The sequence below is a fragment of the Salmo trutta genome, chromosome 22, assembly GCF_901001165.1.
Source record: "Salmo trutta chromosome 22, fSalTru1.1, whole genome shotgun sequence".
In the NCBI taxonomy this organism is placed as follows: Eukaryota; Metazoa; Chordata; class Actinopteri; order Salmoniformes; family Salmonidae; genus Salmo; species Salmo trutta.
Window position 1 is genome coordinate 42,889,519 of NC_042978.1, and position 27,500 is coordinate 42,917,018.

A 27,500-nucleotide genomic window follows, 5' to 3' on the forward strand; every position below is an offset into this window, starting at 1 on the left:
TACAGGTGTCTCATGTGTACTGACTGTGTTCTCCACCTTGACTAGCTTCTCCACTGGAGCTGTAACAGCAGGTGCAATACTGGCCCCCAGGGCCTCAATCTCTACTGTGGCCCCTGACACCGCCTCCACCTTGTTCTGCTCTGCCTTCAACACGACACTTGGGGGGTCCCCCTGTGCACCCCCAACGAACGCCAGACCGTTGCTCAGATCAGGAGAGACAGGCTGGGCTGGTGCTGGTACCTCAGCCTGGGGCTGGGTCTCAGGCTGGGTCTGGATAAAGGTAGAGGTCTCAGGCTTGGTCTGGAGATGTGTGGGGGAGAATGGCACCCTGGCTGGGCTGCTGGGGGTGGATGGGATGGAGAGGGGACTGGAGCGGCTGGTCTGGCTCAGGGGGTCCCTGCTGTCTGTGAACAGGTTGTGTTTCTGTAGGCTGGCTGCGTCCTTCACCACTGCAGAACAAATAGATAGAGGTTTAGGTAACAACATTAACAACAACAACATCAACAACAACATCATTAACAACAACAACATCATTAACAACAACATTAACATCATTAACAACAACAACATCATTAACAACATCATTAACAACAACAACAACATCATTAACATCATTAACAACAACAACATCATTAACAACAACATCATTAACAACAACATCATTAACAACAACATCATTAACAACAACAACATCATTAACAACAACATTATTAACAACAACAACATCATCATTAACAACAACATCATTAACAACAACAACATCATTAACAACAACATTATTAACAACAACAACAACATCATTAACAACAACAACATCATTAACAACAACAACATCATTAACAACAACATTAACAACATTAACAACATTAACAACATTAACAACATTAACAACAACAACATCATTAACAACATTAACAACAACAACATCATTAACAACAACATCATTAACAACATTAACAACAACATCATTAACATCATTAACAACAACATTATTAACATCATTAACAACAACATCATTAACATCATTAACAACAACATTATTAACAACAACATCATTAACATCATTAACAACAACATCATTAACAACAACAACATCATTAACAACAACATTATTAACAACATCATTAACAACAACATCATCATTAACATCATTAACAACAACAACATCATTAACAACAACAACATCATTAACAACAGCATCATTAACAACAACATCATTAACATCATTAACAACAACAACATCATTAACAACAACAACATCATTAACAACAACATCATTAACATCATTAACAACAACATTATTAACAACATCATTAACAACAACATCATTAACATCATTAACAACAACATTATTAACAACAACATTAACATCATTAACAACAACATTAACAACATTAACAACAACAACAACATCATTAACAACAACATCATTAACATCATTAACAACAACATCATTAACATCATTAACAACATCATTAACAACAACATCATTAACATCATTAATAACAACATTATTAACAACATCATTAACAACATTAATAACAACATCATTAACAACAACATCATTAACAACAACATCATTAACATCATTAACAACAAGAACATCATTAACAACATTAACAACAACATTGGTGTAGGTGAACAGAGAGGGTAATGCCCGAAATATGCCTTACATTTGAGTAAGACGAAAGTAATAATTGTAAAATAAAGTAATAACTCTGTACCTTTGCTGACTTCCTTGTCCAGAGTCTGCAGCAGAATGCCCTCATAGATATTCTCCACATGGACAAAGTTGGAATAGTCTGCATCAATGAACTGTTCAAGACCCTGCAGCTCCTAAAGACACAGAGACAATTATTTCCATGGGCTGTGATTTTCTAAACAGTCATGACTTTTAAGGATACTAAGAAGATGAAAAGGTGTGTGTGTGTGTGTGTGTGTGTGTGTGTGTGTGTGTGTGTCTGTACATGTTTTACTATACCAAAAGTTGTCACAAGAATAGTAAACCAACTAGGGTCAGGGAAAATTGTAGTTTGAATGGGAATCAATTGTTGGTCCCCAAAAGGTCCTCACAAGTATAGTAAGACATAGCTGTGTGTGTGTGTGTGTGTGTGTATTGACTCACTGTTTTGCAGGTTGGGGCCAGGTTCTTCTTAATGTGAGGTAGAGTGATCCCCACCAAGGCCTCCTGAAAGATCCTCTTCCTGACTGTGCTGCTGTCGTAATCATATTGCTGTCACACGCACACAGGTAATTAGCATATAACATGTATGTTCCTCTTAATAAACAGATGTGTAGTGATGGATAAAAAGCGTACCTTGAGCACCATGTGCCTGGACTTCTCCATGGCAGAGCCTACATTGTCTGTGCTGTTTTCTTTGGCCTTGTAGAATAGCAGCTCAAACGAGTACGCTGCGTTTTCAATCAGCTGAAACAGGGCACAGGGAAGAAGGTAGCCTCAGTGGCACCAGTGAAAACAAACAAAGAATAAACTGTCTGCCAGAATCTCATCTTGGTTAAATGACCCGACTGGTGCCTTAAAAAGAACACTTAGAAAGGGTTAATGAACAGTAAACTTTAAGCTGAGCAATGCTGCAGTTAAAGATACAGAGTGAATTACTTCTCTACCCTGATTTCTACCCACAACTAAAAGATTATGTATGAGACAATTGAGCGTGTTGTTGTCGTTGCCCCCCCCCCCCCCCAACAATGATATGCTCAAAACTCCTGATCTCCACAAACAGTTTTTACGATTTTTTACAGGAAAGATAGAAAACATTATATCCCAGATTGACAGTAACCGACACCATTCCAGCATTTCTGGTCACCAGGCACTTAAAAAAATTCTGGTCCAACCTCTTCTTAAAAAGGCATTGTTCCCACTTTAGCGGAGGCTACATTCATGATAAACACTGCATATGTCGGCTCAATCAGAAATTACCTTGACATTTCTATTATGGAATCTGTCACGCTTCAGCTTCACTCACTGAAGAGAACCCTCAGTTCCACTGCTATGCAAATGATATGCAGCTTTATTTACCAATCAGACCCATTGACCAAGCTAGCGTAGCTACCCTTCACCAGTGACCAAGCTAGCGTAGCTACCCTTCACCAGTGACCAAGCTAGCGTAGCTACCCTTCACCATTGACCAAGCTAGCGTAGCTACCCTTCACCAGTGACCAAGCTAGCGTAGCTACCCTTCACCAGTGACCAAGCTAGCGTAGCTACCCTTCACCAGTGACCAAGCTAGCGTAGCTACCCTTCACCAGTGACCAAGCTAGCGTAGCTACCCTTCACCAGTGACCAAGCTAGCGTCGCTACCCTTCACCAGTGACCAAGCTAGCGTAGCTACCCTTCACCAGTGACCAAGCTAGCGTAGCTACCCTTCACCAGTGACCAAGCTAGCGTAGCTGCCCTTCACCAGTGACCAAGCTAGCGTAGCTACCCTTCACCAGTGACCATGCTAGCATAGCTGCCCTTCACCAGTGACCATGCTAGCGTAGCTACCCTTCACCAGTGACCAAGCTAGCGTAGCTACCTTACACCAGTGACCAAGCTAGCGTAGCTACCCTTCACCAGTGACCATGCTAGCGTAGCTGCCCTTCACCAGTGACCAAGCTAGCGTAGCTGCCCTTCACCAGTGACCAAGCTAGCGTAGCTGCCCTTCACCAGTGACCAAGCTAGCGTAATTACCTTACACCAGTGACCAAGCTAGCGTAGCTACCCTTCACCAGTGACCATGCTAGCGTAGCTGCCCTTCACCAGTGACCAAGCTAGCGTAGCTACCCTTCATCAGTGACCATGCTAGCGTAGCTACCCTTCACCAGTGACCATGCTAGCGTAGCTGCCCTTCACCAGTGACCATGCTAGCGTAGCTACCCTTCACCAGTGACCATGCTAGCGTAGCTACCTTTCACCTGTGACCAAGCTAGCGTAGCAACCCTTCACCAGTGACCATGCTAGCGTAGCTACCCTTCACCAGTGACCATGCTAATTTATCTACTTTTCACCAGTGACCAAGCTAGCGTAGCTACCCTTCACCAGTGACCATGCTAGCGTAGCTGCCCTTCACCAGTGACCAAGCTAGCGTAGCTACCCTTCACCAGTGACCATGCTAGCGTAGCTGCCCTTCACCAGTGACCATGCTAGCGTAGCTACCCTTCACCAGTGACCATGCTAGCGTCGCTACCCTTCACCAGTGACCATGCTAGCGTAGCTACCCTTCACCAGTGACCATGCTAGCGTAGCTACCCTTCACAAGTGTCTTGCTGACATCAAATGTTGGATGTCTCACAATTTTCTCCATTTAATGATATTAAATGAGGTTGTTTTATTTGGCCCCCCCACCTTGCTAGAACCCAGATTGTAAATAACCGAGGCCATTTGTCCACCAATGTAAAGCCTACGGACAGAAACCTTGGTGTCTTCTTTGACCCTGACCTTAACCTCAAGCCGCATGTAAAAAAGGTTGTCCAGTTCTGCTTTTGTCATCTAAGAAATATAGCTAAAGTGAAGTATTTTATTTCAGTCACTGATCTGGAGAAAGTTATAATGTACATGCTTTTATTTCCTCACGCCTAGATTACTGTAACTCTGTCTCAGTTAGAAATCACTCCATCGTCTACAGTTAGTTGAAAATGCTGCAGCTCGGCTTTTAACAGGCAGCAGGAAATGGAGCCCTATCAGACCTATTTTAGCTTCTCTACATTGGCTACCAGTCACTTTTAGAAAATGGTTTAAAATGTTATAAATCACGTTTAAGGCCAGGCTTGGTTTATTTCTCCGATCTAATATCTCCCTATGAGCCAAGACCCAGCCTGATACCCTCTGGCAGGGCAGTATTGACCAGTCCAAAGTCTAGGTTGAAAACCAAAGGAGACCAGGCATTTACTGTACCATTTGAGCCCCTAGACTTTGGAGTGGTCTGCCAGAGGAGATCAGGCTTGCAGATTCAGTGTCTCTTTTTAAATCCCTGTTGAAGACACACTTTTATAAAGATGCTTTTAATGTATGATTCCAATGTATGATTTGAATTAGCTATATTTTTGAATTGTCCTTCCTCCTGTATTTATTTCTTTGTTAGTGCTTTTTTAAATGATTTGATGATGTGAAGCACTGTCACTTGTATTGAAAAGCACAATACAAATAAAGTTAATATTATTATTATGAACTTGGAGCTCATCAATGAATAACACAACTAACTGTCCATTACTAGTTAGATCATCAGATCAGTTAGGGCATCAGAGGTAGATCTAGTTCTGATTGATTCCCAACAACTGACCCATTGTGAGGAGTATTGATGTCTGGAGAATGTTACTAGGTCACTTAGAGAGGACTGACAGAGAGCAATTTATGATGATTGATCTCGAACCAGTACTGTCTGTATGCGTGCGTGTGTGTGTGTGTGTGTGTGTGTGTGTGTGTGTGTGTGTGTGTGTGTGTGTGTGTGTGTGTGTGTGTGTGTGTACCTGCTGCAGGTCTATCTGGGTGCTGTGGACCAGATTGCTGATGTTGGAGAAGCCAAAGCGTTCCTGCAGGTTATGCAGCTGGTCGTGGAGAGAGTTGATCCTCTGGTAACAACTCAACAGGTTGGGCTTACTCAGCTTAGCCAGGGCCTAGAGAGAGGAACGGAGGGAAGGAGAGGGGGATGAGAGGTCAAAAATGAATGACGAGGATGGGAGATAGGAAGGAGTGTGGAAAAAGGGGAGGAATGGAAAGGAAGAAATGGGTGTGAATGGGATCAGCAGAACCTCCGGGTTTGACGGTAAAGGATTTGAGAAATGATAGCTCGGACAGGATTGTTTAAGGAGGAGAGGAAGTCTGCACCTGCTTGAGTTTGTCGGTAACGCCGCCCTCCTGGAAGTCCTGACACAGTTGGTCCATCTGGTTGTCACTTAGGAGCCGTGCCTCATGGAACCCTGAGCTGATTGGTCCCATGAGCTCCTCCAGTATGGAGGCCAGGTAGGGCTGCACGCCCTCCGAAAATAACTTCTCTGCTGGCTCTGATACACTGGCTACAAGAGGAGAGAGTCATTAGCTACTCTGATACACTGGCTACAGGAGGAGATAATCATTAGCTACTCTGATACACTGGCTACAGGAGGAAATAATCATTAGCTACTCTGATACACTAGCTACAAGAAGAGAGGGTCATTAGCTACTCTGATACACTGGCTACAGGAGGAAATAATCATTAGCTACTCTGATACACTGGCTACAGGAGGACAGAGAGAGTCATTAGCTACTCTGATACACTGGCTACAGGAGGAAAGAGATTCATAGATACAGTGCATTCGGAAAGTATTCAGACCCCTTGACTTTTTCCACATTTTGTTACGTTACAGCCTTATTCTAAAATGGATTGAAATGTTTTTTTCCCCTCATCATTCTACACACAATATCCCATAATGACAAAGCAAAAATAGGTTTTTAGAAATGTTTAGAAATGTGTTAAAAATATACAACTGAAATATCACATTTACATAAGTATTCAGACTCTTTACTCAGTACTTTGTTGAAGCACCTTTTGCAGCCATTACAGCCTCAAGGCTTCTTGGGCACACCTGTATTTGGGGAGTTATTCCCATGCTACTCTGCAGATTCTCTCAAGCTCTGTCAGGTTGGATGGGGAGCGTCGCTGCACAGCTATTTTCAGGTCTCTCCAGAGATGTTCGATCGTGTTCAAGTCCGGGCTCTGGCTGGGCCACTCAAGGACATTCAGAGACTTGTCCCAAAGCCACTCCTGCCTTGTCTTGGCTGTGTGCTTAGGGTCATTTCATCAAGGATCTCTCTGTACTTTGCTCTGTTCATCTTTCCGCTCGATCCTAACTAGTCTCCCAGTCCCTGCCGCTGAAAAACATCCCCACAGCATTAAATGTCAGAAATGGTGAAAAACTGATTTTAAATGTATTTGCCTAAGGTGTATGTAAAGTTCCGATTTCAACTGTAGATAACCTGCCATGTAAGCCTTTCCAAATCATGTCAAGTCAATTGAATTTACCACAGGTGGACTCCAATCAAGTTGTAGAAGCATCTCAACGATGATCAAAGGAAACAGGATGCACCTGAGCTCAATTTCGAGTCTCATAGCAAAGGGTCTAAATACTTATGTACAGTTGAAGTCGAGGTTTACATACACCTTAGCCAAATACATATAAACTCAGTATATCACAATTCCTGACATTTAATCCTAGTAAAAATTCCCTGTCTAAGGTCAGTTAGATCACCACTTTATTTTAAGAATGTGAAATGTCAGAATAATACTAGAGAGAATGATTTATTTCAGCTTTTATTTCTTTCATCACATTCCAGTGGGTCAGAAGTTTAGATACACTCAATTAGTATTTGGTAGCATTGCCTTTAAATTGTTTAACTTGGGTCAAACGTTTCGGGTAGCCTTCTACAAGCTTCCCACAATAAGTTGGGTGAATATTGGCCCATTCCTCCTAACAGAGCTGGTGTAACTGAGTCAGGTTTGTAAGCCTCCTTGCTCGCACACGCTTTTTCAGTTCTGCCCACAAATTTTCTATGGGATTGAGGTCAGGGCTTTGTGATGGCCACATCAATACCTTGACTTTGTTGTCCTTAAGCCATTTTGCCACAACTTTGGAAGTATGCTTGGGGTCATTGTCCATTTGGAAGACCCATTTGCGACCAAGCTTTAACTTCTTGACTGATGTCTTGAGATGTTGCTTCAATATATCCACATCATTTTCCTGCCTCAGGATGCCATCTATTTTGTGAAGTGCACTCCTGCAGTCCCTCCTGCAGCAAAGTACCCCCACAACATGATGCTGCCGCCCCCGTGCTTCACGGTTGGGATGGTATTCTTCGGCTTGCAAGCCTTCCCCTTTTTCCTCCAAACATAACGATGGTCATTATGGCCAAACAGTTATATTTTTGTTTCATCAGACCAGAGGACATTTCTCCAAAAAGTACGATCTTTGTCCCCATGTGCAGTTGCGAACCATAGTCTGGCTTTTTTATGGCGGTTTTGGAGCAGTGGCTTCTTCCTTGCTGAGCGGCCTTTCAGGTTATGTTGATATAGGACTCGTTTTACTGTGGATAAAGATACTTTTGTACCTTTTTCCTCCAGAATCTTCACAAGGTCCTTTGCTGTTGTTCTGGGATTGATTTGCACTTTTCGCACCAAAGTACGTTCATCTCTAGGAGACAGAACGCGTCTTCTTCCTGAGCGGTATGACGGCTGCATGGTCCCATGGTGTTTATACTTGCATACTATTGTTTGTACAGATGAATGTGGTACCTTCAGGCGTTTGAAAATTGCTCCCAAGGATGAACCAGACTTGTGGAGGCCGACAATTTTCTTTGAGGTCTTGGATAATTTCTTTTGATTTTCCCATGATGTCAAGCAAAGAGGGCCTGAGTTTGAAGGTAGGCCTTGAAATGCATCCACAGGTACACCTCCAATTGACTCAAATGATGTCAATTAGCCTATCAGAAGCTTCTAAAGCCATTACATTATTTTCTGGAATTTTCCAAGCTGTTTAAAAGCAGGGTCAACTTAGTGTATGTAAACTTCTGACCCACTGGAATTGTGATACAGTGAATTATAAGTGAAATAATCTGTCTGTAAACAATTGTTGGAAAAATTACTTGTGTCATGCACAAAGTAGATGTCCTAACCGACTTTCCAAAACTATAGTTTGTTAACAAGACATTTGTGGAGTGGTTGAAAAACTCCAACCTAAGTGTATGTAAACTTCCAACTTCAACTGTAAATAAGGTAATTATGTTTTTCATTTGAATAAATTAGCAAAAATGTCTAAAAAGCTGTTTTTGCTCTGTCAATATGAGGTATTGTATGTAGATTGATGAGAAAAACAACTATTTAATCAATTTTAGAATAAGGCTGTAACGCAACAAAATGTGGAAAAAGTCAAGGGGTCTGAATACTTTCCAAATGCACTATTTTTGTTCATTATATTTATTTCCTGGATTCTTGACATAGCTCACTCTAATATATCTACTGCTTTACACATCATTCTTAGTATTTCTTGCTTAAATCCTTTCCGAATGCACTGTACATGCCTCAGATCACAAGCTAGGGCTAGGTCAATAGAGCAAGATACAGTACGGTACTGAATCACAGTTTGTGCTCTCTCTGGATTTCATTTATAGTGCTTCTGTTCTAACAAAAGCAGAATATCAAACAAGTTAGCTTAAGTGCTGCTGTCTAAGTTGGATAATTGTAACTCATTTGATGGAGGGTATTGGCATGGCTCCTGTGTAAACTCTTTGTTTTAATGGAGATCAATATTGTATAAAGCCCTGTGTTCAGAGTTATCTGACCTGGTGAGTGGCACCTGCTGACTCAACAGAGACAGTCACTCTCACAGGGAGTCAGCTAGGTATCAATGTCAACAACACTGAACAGAACAAAACAATAAGGGGATGAGTCTATAGTTAACCTGCCATGTTAGCTCTCATGTGGATGCACAAACAGTATCATGTCAAGTAATAGAAGATAGCATTAGCACCTTCCCTTTCATCTAAAAGCAGCGCTCTCTCTACCTACTAGAGGTCGACCGATAAATCGGAATGGCCGATTAATTAGGGCCGATTTCAGGTTTTCATAACAATCGGTAATCGGTATTTTTGGCCACCGATTTGCCGATTTTTTAAAAATGTATATATATATATAAAAAATATATATATATATATATATATATTTTTTTTTTATATAAATATTTTTTAACCAGGCAAGTCAGTTAAGAACACATTCTTATTTTCAATGACGGCCTAGGAACGGTGGGTTAACTGCCTTGTTCAGGGGCAGAACGACAGATTTTTACCTTGTCAGCTTGGGGATTCAATCTTGCAACCTTACGGTTAACTAGTCCAACGCTCTAACCACCTGCTTTACATTCCACTCCACGAGGAGCCTGCCTGTTACGCGAATGCAGTAAGAAGCCAAGGTAAGCTGCTAGCTAGCATTAAACTTATCTTATAAAAAACAATCAATCAATCATAATCACTAGTTAACTACACATGGTTGATGATATTACTAGTTTATCTAGCCTGTCCTGCGTTGCATATAATCGATGCGGTGCGCATTCGCGAAAAAGGACTCTCGTTGCTCCAACTTGTACCTAACCATAAACATCAATGTCTTTCTTAAAATCAATACACAAGTATATATTTTTAAACCTGCATATTTAGTTAATATTGCCTGCTAACATGAATTTCTTTTAACTAGGGAAAATGTGTCACCTCTGCAACAGAGTCAGGGTATATGCAGCAGTTTGGGCCGCCTGGCTCGTTGCGAACTAATTTGCCAGAATTTTACGTAATTATGACATAACATTGAAGGTTGTGCAATGTAACAGGAATATTTAGATTTAGGGATGCCACCCGTTTCACTGAAAGAATAAACGTGATAGTTTCTGGATTCGACCATATTAATGACCTAAGGCTCGTATTTCTGTGTGTTATTATGTTATAATCAAGTCTATGATTTGATAGAGCAGTCTGACTGAGCGGTGGTAGGCACCAGCAGGCTCGTACACATTCATTCAAAACAGCACTTTCGTTTTGCCAGCAGCTCTTCGCTGTGCTTCAAGCATTGCGCTGTTTATGACTTCAAGCCTATCAACTCCCAAGATTAGGCTGGTGTAACCGATGTGAAATGGCTAGCTAGTTAGCGGGTGAGCGCTAATAGTGTTTCAAACGTCACTCGCTCTGAGACTTGGAGTAGTTGTTCCCCTTGTTCTGCATGGGTAACGCTGCTTCGAGGGTGGCTGTTGTCGATGTGTTCCTGGTTCGAGCCCAGGGGGACGGAAGCTATACTGTTACACTGGCAATACTAAAGTGCCTATAAGAACATCCAATAGTCAAAGGTATATGAAATACAAATCGTATAGAGAGAAATAGTCCTATAATTCCTATAATAACTACAACCTAAAGCTTGTTACCTGGGAATATTGAAGACTCATGTTAAAAGGAACCACCAGCTTTCATATGTTCTCATGTTCTGAGCAAGGAACTTAAACGTTAGCTTTCTTAAATGGCACATAATGCACTTTTACTTTCTTCTCCAACACTTTGTTTTTGCATTATTTAAACCAAATTGAACATGTTTCATTATTTATTTGAGGCTAAATTGATTTTATTGATGTATTATATTAAGTTAAAATAAGTGTTAATTCAGTATTGTTGTAATTGTCATTATTACAAATAAAGAAAGAAAGAAATTGGCCGATTAATCGGTAGCGGCTTTTTTGGGGGCCCTCCAATAATCGGTATCGGCGTTGAAAAATCATAATCGGTCGACCTCTACTACCTACCTCAGCTGCTGCAGCCAATAAGTACTAATAACCAGGTCCCCCACACACACACAGATCAATCACAATGGAATGCTTCAAGTCCTCTGCCTGACTGGCAGCCTCTTTGTCTTGCAGTGAGTGAGAGCTGAAAACCCCTGACTCTCTTGCTAAATTGACCCCTATATATGGTTATAGTATAGGGGCGGATTTGGGATGGATTCTCTCTCCAGTGTTAGCTAGTATTCACCTCGAAGCTTTCCCTCCAGGTAGGTTCTGGAGTGAAGGATCAAGTCCATATCAGAACGTATCAGCACCTCCTGCTGGCAAGCTGCCATCTTACACTCCTCCTTCAGGACAGACAGCCCCTCCAACAGACACTCCTGCACCAGGATATAAGCTGCTTCTATTGTCTGTGGTGCAGAGGAGAGAGAGGTCAGAGGGTAAGGGTCATAGATCATGTGTTGTTGTAGCTACTACAGAACAGAAGAGTATAACTCACAGTGAACCACACTCTCTTCCTCTCTGTCTTCTTGGCTTTCAGATGAGGCAGCATATCCTTCTCCAGAGACGGCAACAGCTCCTCCATAACCAAGTTGGCAAGTACCTGTACACACACACACCCGACACACACACCAACACACACACCGACACACACACAATATATTTGTGAACATTCTACCAAACAGTGTGTGCATATCAAACAGTTACAGTTATCCCCTCATAACCCCTACCAAACAGTGTGTGCATATCAAACAGCTACAGTTATCCCCTCATAACCCCTACCAAACAGTGTGTGCATATCAAACAGCTACAGTTATCCCCTCATAACCCCTACCAAACAGTGTGTGCATATCAAACAGCTACAGTTATCCCCTCATAACCCCTACCAAACAGTGTGTGCATATCAAACAGCTACAGTTATCCCCTCATAACCCCTACCAAACAGTGTGTGCATATCAAACAGCTACAGTTATCCCCTCATAACCCCTACCAAACAGTGTGTGCATATCAAACAGCTACAGTTATCCCCTCATAACCCCTACCAAACAGTGTGTGCATATCAAACAGCTACAGTTATCCCCTCATAACCCCTACCAAACAGTGTGTGCATATCAAACAGCTACAGTTATCCCCTCATAACCCCTACCAAACAGTGTGTGCATATCAAACAGCTACAGTTATCCCCTCATAACCCCTACCAAACAGTGTGTGCATATCAAACAGCTACAGTTATCCCCCCATAACCCCTACCAAACAGTGTGTGCATATCAAACAGCTACAGTTATCCCCTCATAACCCCTACCAAACAGTGTGTGCATATCAAACTGTTACAGTTATCCCCTCATAACCCCTACCAAACAGTGTGTGCATATCAAACAGCTACAGTTATCCCCTCATAACCCCTGACAAACATGCAAGCCAGTAAGTGGAGGTGTGTGAGTGCAGAAGGACAATGGCAGCCTCCTAGCAGAAATACTTTAACTCAACTTCCTGGTAGTCTTTCCAGCTATTACAAATGTCCCCTGATCACACAATGGCCCAATTATACTGCCATCAACTAACAGGATGGAGATTCCTTTCCTATAGTGCCTTTAAAGGAGAGAGAGAGATGTTCAAGGGTATAAGTATTCGATGTGTGTTAAAAGCAGAACCAGACTGTAATCTACCCTGACATCACTGCCAATCAGCATGTTCCAGGAGTCATAACGGCCCTTCTCTTGTCTGTAGAGGTGGACCGCCTTGAGGAAGGCCTGCACCTCAACCGTCTTCTTCTTTAGGAAGTCTGAGAGAGAGAGAGAGAGAGAGAGAGAGAGGAGAGAGAGAGAGAGAGAGAGAGAGAGAGAGAGAGAGGAGAGAGAGAGAGAGAGAGAGAGAGAGAGAGAGAGAGAGAGAGAGAGAGAGAGAGAGAGAGAGAGAGAGAGAGAGAGAGAGAGAGAGAGAGAGAGAGAGAGAGAGAGAGAGAGAGAGAGAGAGAGAGAGAGAGAGAGAGAATGGTAGAAAGAAGAGTGTAAGACAGTGGAAAGAAATGTGTGATGCTTGTCTTTTAAGAAGGAAGTCACACCTGAGCTGTGTTCCAATTCCCTTCTTGTCTCCACAAAGTGTGCACTTACAAAACATTGGGTTGGTGAAAACATGGGCCAGAGGGAGCTTCCACCATATCCCATACACACGAGAGAGGGGGGGTGAGTTAGTGAGTGAGTGCACACTTCAGAGGGAAGGGTAGAGAATTGGAGCACAGCCCCAGGCTTAGTTCTACCTGAGCTTTGTGTTTGCTCTCCTCCCTCAGGAGACCGTACATGAAAATGTGATTTAAAATACACTTATGCATCTTTGCTTCAGTGCTGGTGTGGCGAGCCTGCTACCATGGTAACCGTTCGTTCTGGCTGGTTAGTTACCTTGGTTCTGGTGACGGATGCAGTCAGAGAGGATGGAGAGGAATGCATCTTGACGAGCCTCCTGTCGGAAGCAGAAGTAGTAATCCCTACGGTACGGAAGCCTGAGGTACACAGGGAACTGTCCAGGCATGCCACTTGTAGGAGGGGCAAACTCCTCCTTCATATCTGCAATGGAAACACACACACACCATCCTGCTGGTCGTACAGAACACACACACCATCCTGCTGGTCATACAGTACACACACACCATCCTGCTGGTCATACAGTACACACACACCATCCTGCTGGTCATACAGTACACACACACCATCCTGCTGGTCATACAGTACACACACACCATCCTGCTGGTCATACAGTACACACACACCATCCTGCAGGTCATACAGTACACACACACCATCCTGCTGGTCATACAGTACACACACCATCCTGCTGGTCAAACAGTACACACACACACCATCCTGCTGGTCATACAGTACACACACACCATCCTGCTGGTCAAACAGTACACACACACCATCCTGCAGGTCATACAGTACACACACATCATCCTGCTGGTCATACAGTACACACACACCATCCTGCTGGTCAAACAGTACACACACCATCCTGCTGGTCATACAGTACACACACACCATCCTGCTGGTCAAACAGTACACACACACCATCCTGCAGGTCATACAGTACACACACACCATCCTGCTGGTCATACAGTACACACACACCATCCTGCTGGTCATACAGTACACACACACCATCCTGCTGGTCATATACTACACACACACCTACACAATGTGATCTCAAACTACTGTTACACCCAAACTGGGATGTCTAGCTATTAGTATCACACATATCATGCTGGGCCATAGCATGGGACTTATGACACACACGTATGCATGCACACATACACACCAGCCTGCCTGGTTTTGCTAGACAGCTAGAGGAACACGCTGGCTATTCCAAAGGATGAAACAGCTGATGATCAGGTGTGTATTTTTAAGCTAGTGTTCATCTCTCGTGAGAAAATATATGATCAGATGTGCTACAAAACACAGTATTTATTTCCATCTGTGGCCGTCTTTTACAGGAGAGGTAACGCTGCTTCTCCCAAAGTAGCTAGGACTAAAAAATGAAAACCCACTCACTGTGCTCTCTACACGGCTAAAATAAGTTGAGGTGGGAGTTTGGGCAACAACAAAGCATTAGACTGAAATGTGGCAACCTTCAAAAGAAGTGTTCGGCAAGGAAACAAAGACCAAATGAAATAATCTCCCAACAGTCAAACACACGCTGTATCAGTGTTCAGGTGTATTATCAGTCCGGTTTTATGAAGACTGGTTTCCCTATGCTTCTGTGTCCCAGTAGGCAGGTTTTCACAGCCTTTGGGACAGACTGTATTTGCATTGGAATTCCACTGGACAAGTAGAAAACCTAGAGAATCCATAGAGACTGAAAGAAAGGTGAGTGTGTAATGTTGTGTAGCAACAGAGAGAGTGTGTAACCTAACCTACACACTCACACTTTCCACACACACTATCTACAGTGTATATAGTCAATATATGTCGTAATATAGCTGGTAAGCAAGAGGCACAGCATTGGTAGTCAGATTTGACATCATTAGTCAGTTTTGTTTACTTACTGTAACTCAACTCAATGTCATACACACAAGTATGGATGCCCACAACGGACATCCTTCTACATGATATACTCACTGTTGGTTTCAGAAACAGGGAAGCATTGGTCCACCATGGCCATGTACTTCTCCTCTGTGGTGAGCACAGTGCCTCCTGTTGGTAGCAGCTTGTGGAGCGGGGGCACGCCCTTCACAAAGCTCTGGAACACAAGTCATTAGGGCCACTGAATCTTTTTCTGTTATTTATTTAGCTAAAGTATTCATTTTCCGTATGCCACCTATTCACCCATTCAGATAAAATGTTGCCCAATGACTATGTCCTATCTCAGGGTTTCCCAACTGGCAGCCCGTGCACGGGCACAAATATATATATATTTTATTAGGGACATAAAAGACTAAAAACACCAGCAAATCAGCTCAAAGGGATTTTAATTTTGGAAATCTGTTCCAAAGTATTCCCACGCATAAGTGATATATGTGATCGTATACAAATGTAAGTAAGGTTTGAAATGATTATGTTTTTGTCAAATATTATATCTGTTTGGGCTTCTTGTGATCAATTTGCAGTCTACAAATGATTTGTAATTATGTTCCAGCCCCCTGACCATCCGGTGAATAATTGTTTTTCCTGCATCTGAATCTAGTTGATGATCCCAGTCCTTTCTCATGGCAGTTAATAAGACTGTCATAAGAGCGTCCTGCTCACCTCAAAGCTGTCGTGACACTCCAGGCAGTAGTTGGCGCGAACCACCATGTATCTCTCCTTCCACTTCCGGGTATAATCAAAATGGAGGACCTGTTCCTCATACAGCACCTCCCCCGCCTTCGGAGGACCCTGAATCAACAAAGAGATGATGTCATGATGCCATGTCCATCACCTCAGTGGTAATGAAATCAAAGTTGGAGGCAAAATGCTTACGTTACTAGCTCCTAACAATGCAGTAAAATGTAAAAAAAAGTATACAAATAATCAAAACGACAACAACAAGAAATCGTGAAATGTCGGGAACAAATCCAATTAACCCAAATAGCACTGTAACAGTAATCCAAATGTAATCTATATGTATGTACACCGTATGATTTACGGAATAAATACTAAGAATGATATGGAAAGCAGTAGATTTATTAGAATGAGCTATGTCAAGAATCCAGTACACACAATATCCTGTAATGAAAAAGCAAAAACAGGTTTTTATACATTTTTGCAAATTTATAAAATAATAAAAAACGGATATATACCATTTACATAAGTATTCAGACCCTTTACTCAGTACTTTGTTGAAGCACCTTTGGCAGCGATTACAGCATCGAGTTTTGGGTATGACGCTACAAGCTTGGAACACCTGTATTTGGGGGGTTTCTCCCATTCTTCTCTGCAGATCCTCTCAAGCTCTGTCAGGTTGGATGGGGAGCATTGCTGCACAGCTATTTTCAGGTCTCTCCAGAGATGTTCGATCAGGTTCAAGTCCGGGCTCTGGCTGGGCCACTCAAAGACATTCAGAGACTTGTCTCGAAGCCACTCCTGCATTGTCTTGGCTGTGTGCTTAGGGTCATTGTCCTGTTGGAAGGTGAACCTTCACCCCAGTCTGAGGTCCTGAGCGCTCTGGACCAGGTTTTCATCAAGGATCTCTCTGTACTTTGTTCCGTTCATCTTTCCCTCGATCCTGACTAGTCTCCCGGTCCCTGCCGCTGAAAAACATCCCCACAGCATGGTGCTGCCATCACCATGCTTCACCGTAGAGGTGGTGCCAGGTTTCCTCCAGACGTGACGCTTGGCATTTAGGGCAAAGAGTTCAATCTTGGTTTCATCAGACCAGAGAATCTTGTTCTTTAGGTGCCTTTTGGCAAACTCCAAGCGGGCTGTCATGTGCGAGGAGTGGCTTCCATCTGGCCATTCTACCATAAAGTCCTGATTGGTGGAGTGCTGCAGAGATGGTTGTCCTTCTGGAAGGTTCTCCCATCTCCACAGAGGAACTCTGGAGCTCTGCCAGAGTGACCATCGAGTTCTTAGTCACCTCCCTGAACAAGGCTGAGGAGTATTTCTGTCTGTAATAAAGCCCTTCTGATTGGCTGGGCCTGGATCCCCAGTGGATGGGTCAGCCTCTCAAGTGGGTGGGCCTATGCCCTCCCAGGCCCACCTATGGCTGCGCCCTGGCCCAGTCAAAAGAAATCCATAGATTAGGGCCGAATGAATTTATTTACATTTACTGATTTCCTTACTGTATGTGAACTGTAACTCAGTGAAATTGTTACATGTTGCATTTACATTTTTGTTGATTATAAATATGCAGTGTGTATGAACAGTGTAACTAAAATGCAATGTACAGCAGTATAAATAATAGAATAAGCTATGTCGAGAATACATTATTTAAATACATGCTACAAAACCCCATGGCAAAATGGATAGAATTGCAGGAATTTAAGTCACTGAAGACTGGTCCCTTTAATAATGTTTACAGTATAGATACAAATTAGTGGATTCGGCTACATCAGCCACAGCCGTTGCTGACAAGTGTATAAAACTGAGCACACAGCCATGCAATCTCCATAGACAAACATTGGCAGTAGAATTTTCTTACTGAAGAGCTCAGTGACTTTCAACGTAGCACCATCATAGAATGCCACCTTTCCAACAAGTCAGTTCATCAAATTTCTGCACTGCTAGATTTGCCCCGGTCAACTGTAAGTGCTGTTATTGTGAAGTGGAAACATCTAGGAGCAACAACGGCTCAGCCACGAAGTGGTAAGCCATACAAGCTCACAGAACGGGACCGCCGAGTGCTGATGCGTGTAAATATCATCTGTCCTCGTTTGCAACACTCACTACCGAATTCCATACTTCCTCTGGAAGCAACATCTGCACATGAACTGTTCGTCAGGGGCTTCATTAAATGGGTTTCCATTGTGTGCAGCTGCACACAAACCTAAGATCACCATGCACAATGCCAAAAGTCGGCTGGAGTGGTGTAAAGCTCTCCGCCATTGGAAACGCATTCTCTGCAGTGATGAGTCACACTTCACCATCTGGCACCAGCAAACTAATCTCGGTTCGGTGGAAGCCAGGAGAACGCTACCTGCCCCAATGCATAGTGCCAAATGTAAAGTTTGGTGGACGAGGAATAATGGTCTGGGGCTGTTTTCATGGTTCAGGCTATGCCCCTTAGTTCCAGTGAAGGGAAATCTTAACCCTACAGCATACAATGACATTCTAGACAATTCTGGACAACTTCTTGGCAACAGTTTGGAAGGCCCTTTCCTGTTTCAGCATTACAATGCCCCATGCACAAAGCAAGATCCATATAGAAATGCTTTGTCGAGATTGGTGTTGAAGAACCTGACTGGCCTGCACAGAGCCCTGACCTCAACCCCATCAAACACCTTTGGGATGAATTGGAACGCCGACTGCGAGCCAGGCCTAATCGCCCAACATCAGTGCCCGACCTCACTAATGCTCTTGTGGCTGAATGGAAGCAAGTCCCCGCAGCAATGTTCCAACATCTAGTGGAAAGCCTTTTGCAGAAGAATGGAGGCTGTTATAGCAGCAAAAGGGGACAAACTCCATATTAATGCCCATGATTTTGGAATGAGATGTTTGACGAGCATGACTTTTGGTCATGTAGTGTATGTACATCGGGCAGCAGTCTCTAAGGTGCAGGGTAGGGTATCCGGTGGTAGCCAGATAGTGACAATGTCTATGATTCAAGGCAGGGTACTGGGCGGAAGCCGGCTAGTGATGACTGTTTTAACAATCTGATGGCCTGGAGATAGAAGCTGTTTATCTGTCTCTCAATCCCAGCTTTGATGCACCTGTACAATGTCCGCCTTCTAGATGTTAGCTGGGTGAACAGGCCGTTGTTCAGGTGTCTGAAGTCCTTGATGATCTTCTTGGCCTTCCTCTGACACCAGGTGCTGTATACTGTATGTCCTGCAAGGCAAGAAGTGTGTCACTGGTGATGCGTTGGGCTTACCGCACCACCCTCTGGAGAGCCCTGTGGTTGCGAGCCGTACAGTTGCCGTGACAGGTGGTGATACAGACCGACAGAATGCTCTCAATGGTGCATCTGTAGAAGTTTGTGAGGGTCTTAGGGGTAACGCCAAATTTATTCAGCCTCCTGAGGTTGAAGAGGCACAGTTGCGCCTTATTCACCACGCTCTTTGTGTGAAGGGTCTATTTCAGGTCCTCATCGATGTGCATGCTGAGGAACTTGAAGCTTTTGACCCTCTCCACTGCACCCCCGTCGAAGTGGATGGGGGCGTGCTCTCTCTGCTGTCTCCTGTAGTCCATAATCAGCCCCTTCATTTTGTTGACTTTGAGGGAGAGGTTATTTTCCTGGCACCACTCTGTCAGAGCTCTCACGTCCTGCCTTTATGCTGTCTCGTCATTGGTAATCAGACCTTCAACTGTTATGTCGTCAGCTTGGAGAGCACTATGGTGTTGAAGACTGAGCTGTAGTCAATGAACAGCATTCTTACATAGGTACAGTATTCCTCTTGTCCAGGTTGGATAGGGCAGTGTGCTGGGCAATGGCGATTGTGTCGTCCGTGGATCTGTTGGGGCGGTATGCAAATTGTAGTGCGTCTTTTAGGGTGTCGGGTAAGGTGGAACAAAGGAGGCTGGTGGGAGGAGCTATAGGAGGATGGGTTCATTGTAATGGCTGGAATGGAACGCAGACATGTGGTTTCCATATGTTCGATACCGTTCCATTTATTCAATTGCTCTTCCCATCAGCCTCCACTGAGGTGGAGGTGATTTAATCCTTAACTAGCCTCTCAAAGCACTTTATGATGACAGAAGTGAGTGCTTCGGGGCGATGGTCATTAAGTTCAGTTACCTTCGGCTTTCTTGGGTACAGGAACAATGGTGGACATCTTGATGCAAGATGGGACAACAGACTGGGATAGGGAGAGATTGAATATGGTCTTCACACACTTTGAGGACACAGCTTGGGATGCCGTTTTAGCCGGCAGCCTTGCAAGGATTAGCATGCTTAAATGTCTTACTCACGTCGGCTATGGAGATCAGAAGCACACAGTCCTCGTGAGCGGCGTGGGACCACGTCGGCGGCTCGGTGTTGTTTTCCTCGAAGCGGGAGAAGAAGGCGTTTAGCTTGTCCAGGAGCGAGGTGTCAGTGTCCTTGAAGTGGCTGGCTTTCCCCTTATAATCCGTGATTGTCTGGAGTCCCTGCTACATGCGTCTTGTGTTTGAGCCGGTGAATTGCGACTCCACTTTGTCCCTGTACTGTCGTTTTGCCTCTTTGATTGCCTTATGGAGGTCATAGCTGGTCTGTTTGTACAGGTCTATGTTCTCTGTCACCTTGCCGTGGTTAAATGCAGTGGTTCGCTCTTTCAGTTTTGAGCGAATGCTGCCATCTATCCACGTTTTTTGGTTTGGATAAGTTCTAATCATCACAGTAAGAACAACATCCTCTATGTACTTCCTGATGAACTCAGTCACAGAATCAGTGTATACGTTAATACTATTCCCAGAGGCGACCCAGAATATTTCCCAATCTACATGATTAAAACAGTCTTGATGCATAGATTCCGATTGGTGAGACCAAGTATTCCCAAATTGGGGTACGCGAATGCCGTCGGGGGTACGCCAAATAAAGAAAGTAACATTTTCAAACAGTCCATTTATATTTTCCAACGGGGCTATACATTTGGGTGAGGTTTTTTTCTCACCTGAGTAGCCTCCTTTCACTGCCTAAAATAAAATTAAACCATCTAGTGTTCAGCGAAATAACAACACAATGTCAAATACAGGTAACCTAGTCAAATAATTAACATCCAATCACATTAACCATTACTCTCTCGTGGGAATTCCACTAACGGTCCGCATGTAGCCAAACGTAGCTTGTGTATTTTCTGCACTATGCAATGATATGGGCAGCGACCATGTAAACCTTTTACAACATACAGAAGTGTGCTGGTTATCAAGGGGCAAAGTATTGATACGTTTTTTTTAATTAAGAGACGAGTTTAAAGTTGTCTTTACTGACCATCATTTTCACTTCTCTGACCGCTTGCACAATGACGAGTTTCTCACACGACTGGCCTATCTGGGTGATGTTTTTTCTCGCCTGAATGATCTGAATCTAGGATTACAGGGACTCTCTGCAACTATATTCAATGTGCTAGACAAAATTGAGGCTTTGATTAAGAAGTTGGAGCTCTTCTCTGTCTGCATTAACAAGGACAACACACAGGTCTTTCCATTGGATGACTTTTTTGTGTGCAAATTAACTCAAACTTACAGACACATGTCATATGTGATATAGCGAAGCACCTGAGTGAGTTGGGTCTGCAATTACACAGGTACTTTGCCGAAATGGATGACACAAACAACTGGATTCGTTAATCCTTTCATGCCCTGCCTCCAGTCCACTTACTGATATCTGAAAAAGAGAGCCTCATCGAAATTGCAACAAGCGGTTCTGTGAAAATGTAATTTAATCAGAAGCCACTGCCAGATTTCTGGATTGGGCTGCACTCAGAGTATCCTGCCTTGGCAAATCGCGCTGTTAAGACACTCATGCCCTTTGCAACCACGTACCTATGTGAGAGTGGATTCTCGGCCCTCACTAGCATGACAACTAAATACAGGCACAGACTGTGTGGAAAATGATTTAAGACTGAGACTCTCTCCAATACAACCCAACATTGCAGAGTTATGTGCATCCTTTCAAGCACACCCTTCTCATTAACCTGTGGTGAGTTATTCACAATTTTTGATTAACAAATAAGGTTTTATATGTAAGATGGTTAAACTAAAGAGCAAAATGATTGATTATTATTATTATATGTGCCCTGGTCCTATAAGAGCTCTTTGTCACTTCCCACAAGCCGGGATGTGACAAAAACTCACACTCATTCTTATCTTTAATACATGTATCGTATAGTGTGTGTGTGTGTGGCAGGCTTACAATGATGGCAAAAAACAACATTTGAGAGTGAGCTGACCCTGGCGCTAGAGGGGGTACACAGCTGGAGGTTGAATGTTTAAAGGGGTACGGGACTATAAAAAGTTTGGGAATCACTGCGTCAGACCAACGTTGAACCGTCCTTACTTCCTGCTTAAGTTTCTGCCTTTTGGCAGGGAGGAGCAGGATGGAGGCGTGATCCGATTTGCCCGAAGGGAGGGTGGGGGAGGGCCTTGTAGCTGTCCTGGAAGGGAGGCGTGTTCTCTCTGCGTCAATGGAGAGATCCATTGAACACACACATACACACACACGCACACACACACACACACACACACACATACACACACACAAAACCTCCTTACCCTTTGTTTGAGGAGCTGTTTTATTTTCTCTTTCTGTTGCTCCAGCTCATCCTGGACTTGGGAGAAGAAGACCACAGAGTACTGTCTCCTGTAGTGGGGACTGAACTCCTTCAGCTCTGCCTCCGCACAACCTATTAACAACAGCACACAGACATACAGTAACTATTAGCATTATGCTGTATGTAGTAGCAGATAATAGAAATAGCAATGGTAATTCAGTCTAGGGGGTAGTAAGGAAGTGGACAGGGAAGATGAGAACAAACAAAGAGCAGGAAAAGGAGAAGTTCTGATGAGGCTTACTTCATAGTAGAGGTCGACCGATTATGATTTTTCACCGCCGATACCGATTATTGGAGGACCAAAAAAAACTGCTACCGATTAATTGGCCGATTTATTTATTTATTTGTAATAATGATAATTACAACAATACTGAATGAACACTTATTTTAACTTAATATAATACATAAATACTATCAATATGTGCCATGGCAGGGGGTGTTTGTTTAGTGTGTTTCGGGGTTTTTGGTTTATGTTCTATGTTTTCTATTTCTATGTGGTTATCTAGTTTTTCTATTTCTATGTTGGGGTTTTGGAACGACCTCCAATTAGATGCAGCTGGTTGTCGTTGCCTCTAATTGGAGGCCATATTTAAGTGGGTTAGTTTTCTCTTGTGTTTGTGGGTGGTTGATTCCTGTTTAGTCTGTGCACCTTACGGGACTGTTTTCGTTGTTTGTTTTGTGTAAGTGTTATTTTCCTTCTAATAAAAACAAGATGTTCAATATACCCGCTGCAGTTTGGTCCACTCCTTACGACGACCGTTACAATAGCTTCCGTCCCTCTCCTCGCTCCTACCTGGGCTCGAACCAGGAACACATTGACAACAGCCACCCTCGAAGCAGCGTTACCCATGTAGAGCAAGGGGAACAACCACTCCCGAGTCTCAGAGCGAGTGACGTTTGAAATGCTATTAGCGCGCACCCCGCTAACTAGCTAGCCATTTCACATCGGTTACACCAGCCTAATCTCGGGAGTTGATAGGCTTGAAGTCATAAACAGCGCAATGCTTGAAGAATTGCGAAGAGCTGCTGGTAAACGCACGAAGGTGCTGTTTGAATGAATGCTTACGAGCCTGCTGCTGCCTACCATCGCTCAAGTCAGACTGCTCTATCAAATATCAAATCATAGACTTAATTATAACATAATAACACACAGAAATACGAGCCTTTGGTCATTAATATGGTCAAATCCGGAAACTATCATTTCGAAAACGAAACGTTTATTATTTCAGTGAAATACAGAACCGTTCTGTATTTTATCTAACGGGTGGCATCCCCAAGTCTAAATATTCCTGTTACATTGCACAACCTTCAATGTTATGTCATAATCATGTACAATTCTGGCAAATTAATTACGGCCTTTGTTAAGAATAAATGGACTTCACACAGTTCGCAATGGGCTAGGCGGCCCAAACTGCTGCATATACCCTGACTGCTTGCACGGAACGCAAGAGAAGTGACCCAACTTCCCTAGTTATAAGAAATTCATGTTAGCAGGCAATACTAACTAAATATGCAGGTTTAAAAATATATACTTGTGTACTGATTTTAAAGAAAGGCATTGATGTTTATGGTTAGGTACATTGGTGCAACGACAGTGCATTTTTCGCAAATGCGCTTGTTAAATCATCACCCGTTTGTCGAAGTAGGCTGTGATTCAATGAGAAATTAACAGGCACCGCATCGATTATATGCAACGCAGGACACGTTAGATAAACTAGTAATATCATTAACCATGTGTAGTTAACTAGTGATTATGTTAAGATTGATAGTTTTTTATAAGATAAGTTTAATGCTAGCTAGCAACTTACCTTGGCTTCTTGCTGCCCTCGCGTAACAGGTAGTCAGCCTGCCACGCAGGCTCCTTGTGGAGTGCAATGTAAAGCAGGTGGTTAGAGCGTTGGACTAGTAGCCGGAAGGTTGCATAAACGAATCCCCGAGGTGACAAGGTAAAAATCTGTTGTTCTGCCCCTGAACAAGGCAGTTAACCCACTGTTCCTAGGCCGTCATTGAAAATAAGAATGTGTTCTTAACTGACTTGCCTAGTTAAATAAAGGTGTAAAAAACACACACAAAAAAAAATATCGATTGTTATAAAAACTTGAAATCGGCCCTAATTAATCGGCCATTCCGATTAATCGGTCGACCTCAACTACATAGACCTTGATTCAGCCCTCAAACTCCTGTGCCTCTGACTGTAACTACCGCTTTGCTCATCAGTATTTTTCCACTGTGAGCTCTGCCCGTACCGTATCGTCTTACACAACACCTCGACTGCCAGGGAAGTCACTCAAGCCCTTCACACTGACAGACACAAATCAGGTGACATGATAGGGACTGTAGCCTATGTAAGGGATCACAGCACACAGAGCATAGAGACTACATACGGCAGTCGTTACTGTTCATTACCCCCCCTCTATCTCTCCTCTCTCTCTTTCTCTCTTTCTCTCTCGCTCTCTTTCTCTCTTACTAAGGGTTGCATGAGTAATTAATTGGGTGTATGTATTGGCCCAATCAGACTGTGTGTCTCTGTGCAGGGGGCCATGCGGCGCTCCAGTCCAAGGCCACCAGACTACCCTCTCAGCATCAAGCAGATCCCTTACACACACACACACACACACACACACACACACACACACACACACACACACACACTCTCACACACACACACACACACACACACACACACACACACACACACACACACACACACACACATATACACACACACACACACACACACACACACACACACACACAAACACACGCTGCTCTACCTCTCTCTGCTGACTGTCAGATCAAACGACTACACACAAACAGTCTCCCATTTCACTTTAGTTTCCACTTAATCATTCCCAGGCAGACCAATGAATATGGATCTAGTTCTGTGGACAGGCAGACCCATGAATATGGATCTAGTTCTGTGGACAGGCAGACCAATGAATATGGATCTAGTTCTGTGGACAGGCAGACCAATGAATATGGATCTAGTTCTGTGGACAGGCAGACCAATGAATATGGATCTAGTTCTGTGGACAGGCAGACCAATGAATATGGATCTAGTTCTGTGGACAGGCAGACCAATGAATATGGATCTAGTTCTGTGGACAGGCAGACCCATGAATATGGATCTAGTTCTGTGGACAGGCAGACCCATGAAAATTGATCTAGTTCTGTGGAAATGAAAAACAGAGAGATAGAGGTATGGAGGGCTTGTGACTGTCAATAACAGCATCCTGGTCCAGAGATATTCCATATACTAAGACTGAATCTGTCAGCAGTGCTACAGGTCTCAGAGATCATATCACTGTACAAGATTATCTAGATGTAATGAGTGTGTCTTTTGACTGCACTATCATTACCTCAGTGTGTAATAGCAGGATGTGTTACAGAAGATACGGAGTGTGTGACCACAGAGCTCAGTGTATCACTATGGAAACAGTGGTTTCATTTTTGGAAAAAAACTGTGATAGTGTGCAGAGGGAGGCTAAACCCCTCATCTACCTACTACAGTACAGAACAGCTAAACCCCTCATCAACCTACTACAGTACAGAACAGCTAAACCCCTCATCTACCTACTACAGTACAGAACAGCTAAACCCCTCATCGAACAACAGTAAAGAACAGCTAAACCCCTCATCTACCAACTACAGTACAGAACAGCTAAACCCCTCCTTTACCTACTACAGTACAGAACAGCTAAACCCCTCATCTACCAACAACAGTACAGAACAGCTAAACCCCTCCTTTACCTACTACAGTACAGAACAGCTAAACCCCTCATCAACCTACTACAGTACAGAACAGCTAAACCACTCCTCTAACTAAAGTACAGAACAGCTAAACCCCTCCTCTAACTAAAGTACAGAACAGCTAAACCCCTCATCAACCTACTACAGTACAGAACAGCTAAACCCCTCATCTACCTACTACAGTACAGAACAGCTAAACCCCTCATCGAACAACAGTAAAGAACAGCTAAACCCCTCATCAACCTACTACAGTACAGAACAGCTAAACCCCTCCGCTACCTAATACAGTACAGAACAGCTAAACCCCTCATCGACCTACTACAGTACAGAACAGCTAAACCCCTCATCTACCTACAGTACAGAACAGCTAAACCCCTCCTCTACCTACTACAGTACAGAACCGCTAAACCCCTCCTCTACCTACAGTACAGAACAGCTAAACCCGTCCTTTACCTACAGTACAGAGCCGCTAAACCCCTCCTCTACCTACAGTACAGAACAGCTAAACCCCTCCTTTACCTACAGAACAGCTAAACCCCTCATCTACCTCCAACAGTACAGAACAGCTAAACCCTCATCTACCTACAGTACAGAACAGCTAAACCCCTCCTCTACCTACAGTACAGAACAGCTAAACCCCTCCTTTACCTACAGTACATAACAGCTAAACCCCTCATCTACCTCCAACAGTACAGAACAGCTAAACCCTCATCTACCTACTACAGTACAGAACAGCTAAACCCCTCATCTACCAACGACAGCAGAGAACAGCTAAACCACTTATCTACCAACTACAGTACAGAACAGCTAAACCCCTCATCTACCTGCTACAGTACAGAACAGCTAAACCCCTCATCTACCTGCTACAGTACAGAACTGCTACACCCCTTCTCTACATACAGTACAGAACAGCTAAACCCCTCCTTTACCTGCAGTACAGAACAGCTAAACCCCTCATCTACCTGCTACAGTACAGAACAGCTAAACCCCTCATCTACCTACTATAGTACAGAACAGCTAAACCCCTCATGTACCTACTACAGTACAGAACAACTAAACCCCCAATCTACCTGCTAAAGTACAGAACAGC

General features: G+C 43.5%; 1 protein-coding gene and 1 long non-coding RNA gene across 2 annotated transcripts in view; both read right to left on the reverse strand.

Annotated features, from left to right (window-relative positions):
• niban1a (niban apoptosis regulator 1a) overlaps positions 1-27,500 on the reverse strand; it is a 37,640-nt gene that overhangs the window by 1,963 nt on the left and 8,177 nt on the right. Inside the window, exons 2-14 of the mRNA XM_029708057.1 lie at positions 22,602-22,732; positions 16,023-16,151; positions 15,396-15,516; positions 13,683-13,847; positions 12,954-13,069; positions 11,786-11,890; positions 11,534-11,696; positions 5,828-6,015; positions 5,470-5,616; positions 2,318-2,428; positions 2,126-2,233; positions 1,725-1,836; positions 1-449 (exon numbers count right to left, since the gene is read on the reverse strand). The exon at positions 1-449 is cut by the window's left edge and continues 1,963 nt beyond it. Coding sequence (XP_029563917.1) covers positions 1-449; positions 1,725-1,836; positions 2,126-2,233; positions 2,318-2,428; positions 5,470-5,616; positions 5,828-6,015; positions 11,534-11,696; positions 11,786-11,890; positions 12,954-13,069; positions 13,683-13,847; positions 15,396-15,516; positions 16,023-16,151; positions 22,602-22,732 — 2,045 coding nt within the window. The remainder of the gene's footprint in view (positions 450-1,724; positions 1,837-2,125; positions 2,234-2,317; positions 2,429-5,469; positions 5,617-5,827; positions 6,016-11,533; positions 11,697-11,785; positions 11,891-12,953; positions 13,070-13,682; positions 13,848-15,395; positions 15,517-16,022; positions 16,152-22,601; positions 22,733-27,500) is intronic.
• On the reverse strand, positions 25,445-26,719 carry LOC115158761 (uncharacterized). The gene is made up of 2 exons (XR_003868730.1): positions 26,549-26,719; positions 25,445-26,233 (listed from the first exon to the last, which is right to left on the reverse strand). It is a non-coding gene; the product is annotated as an uncharacterized LOC115158761 (long non-coding RNA).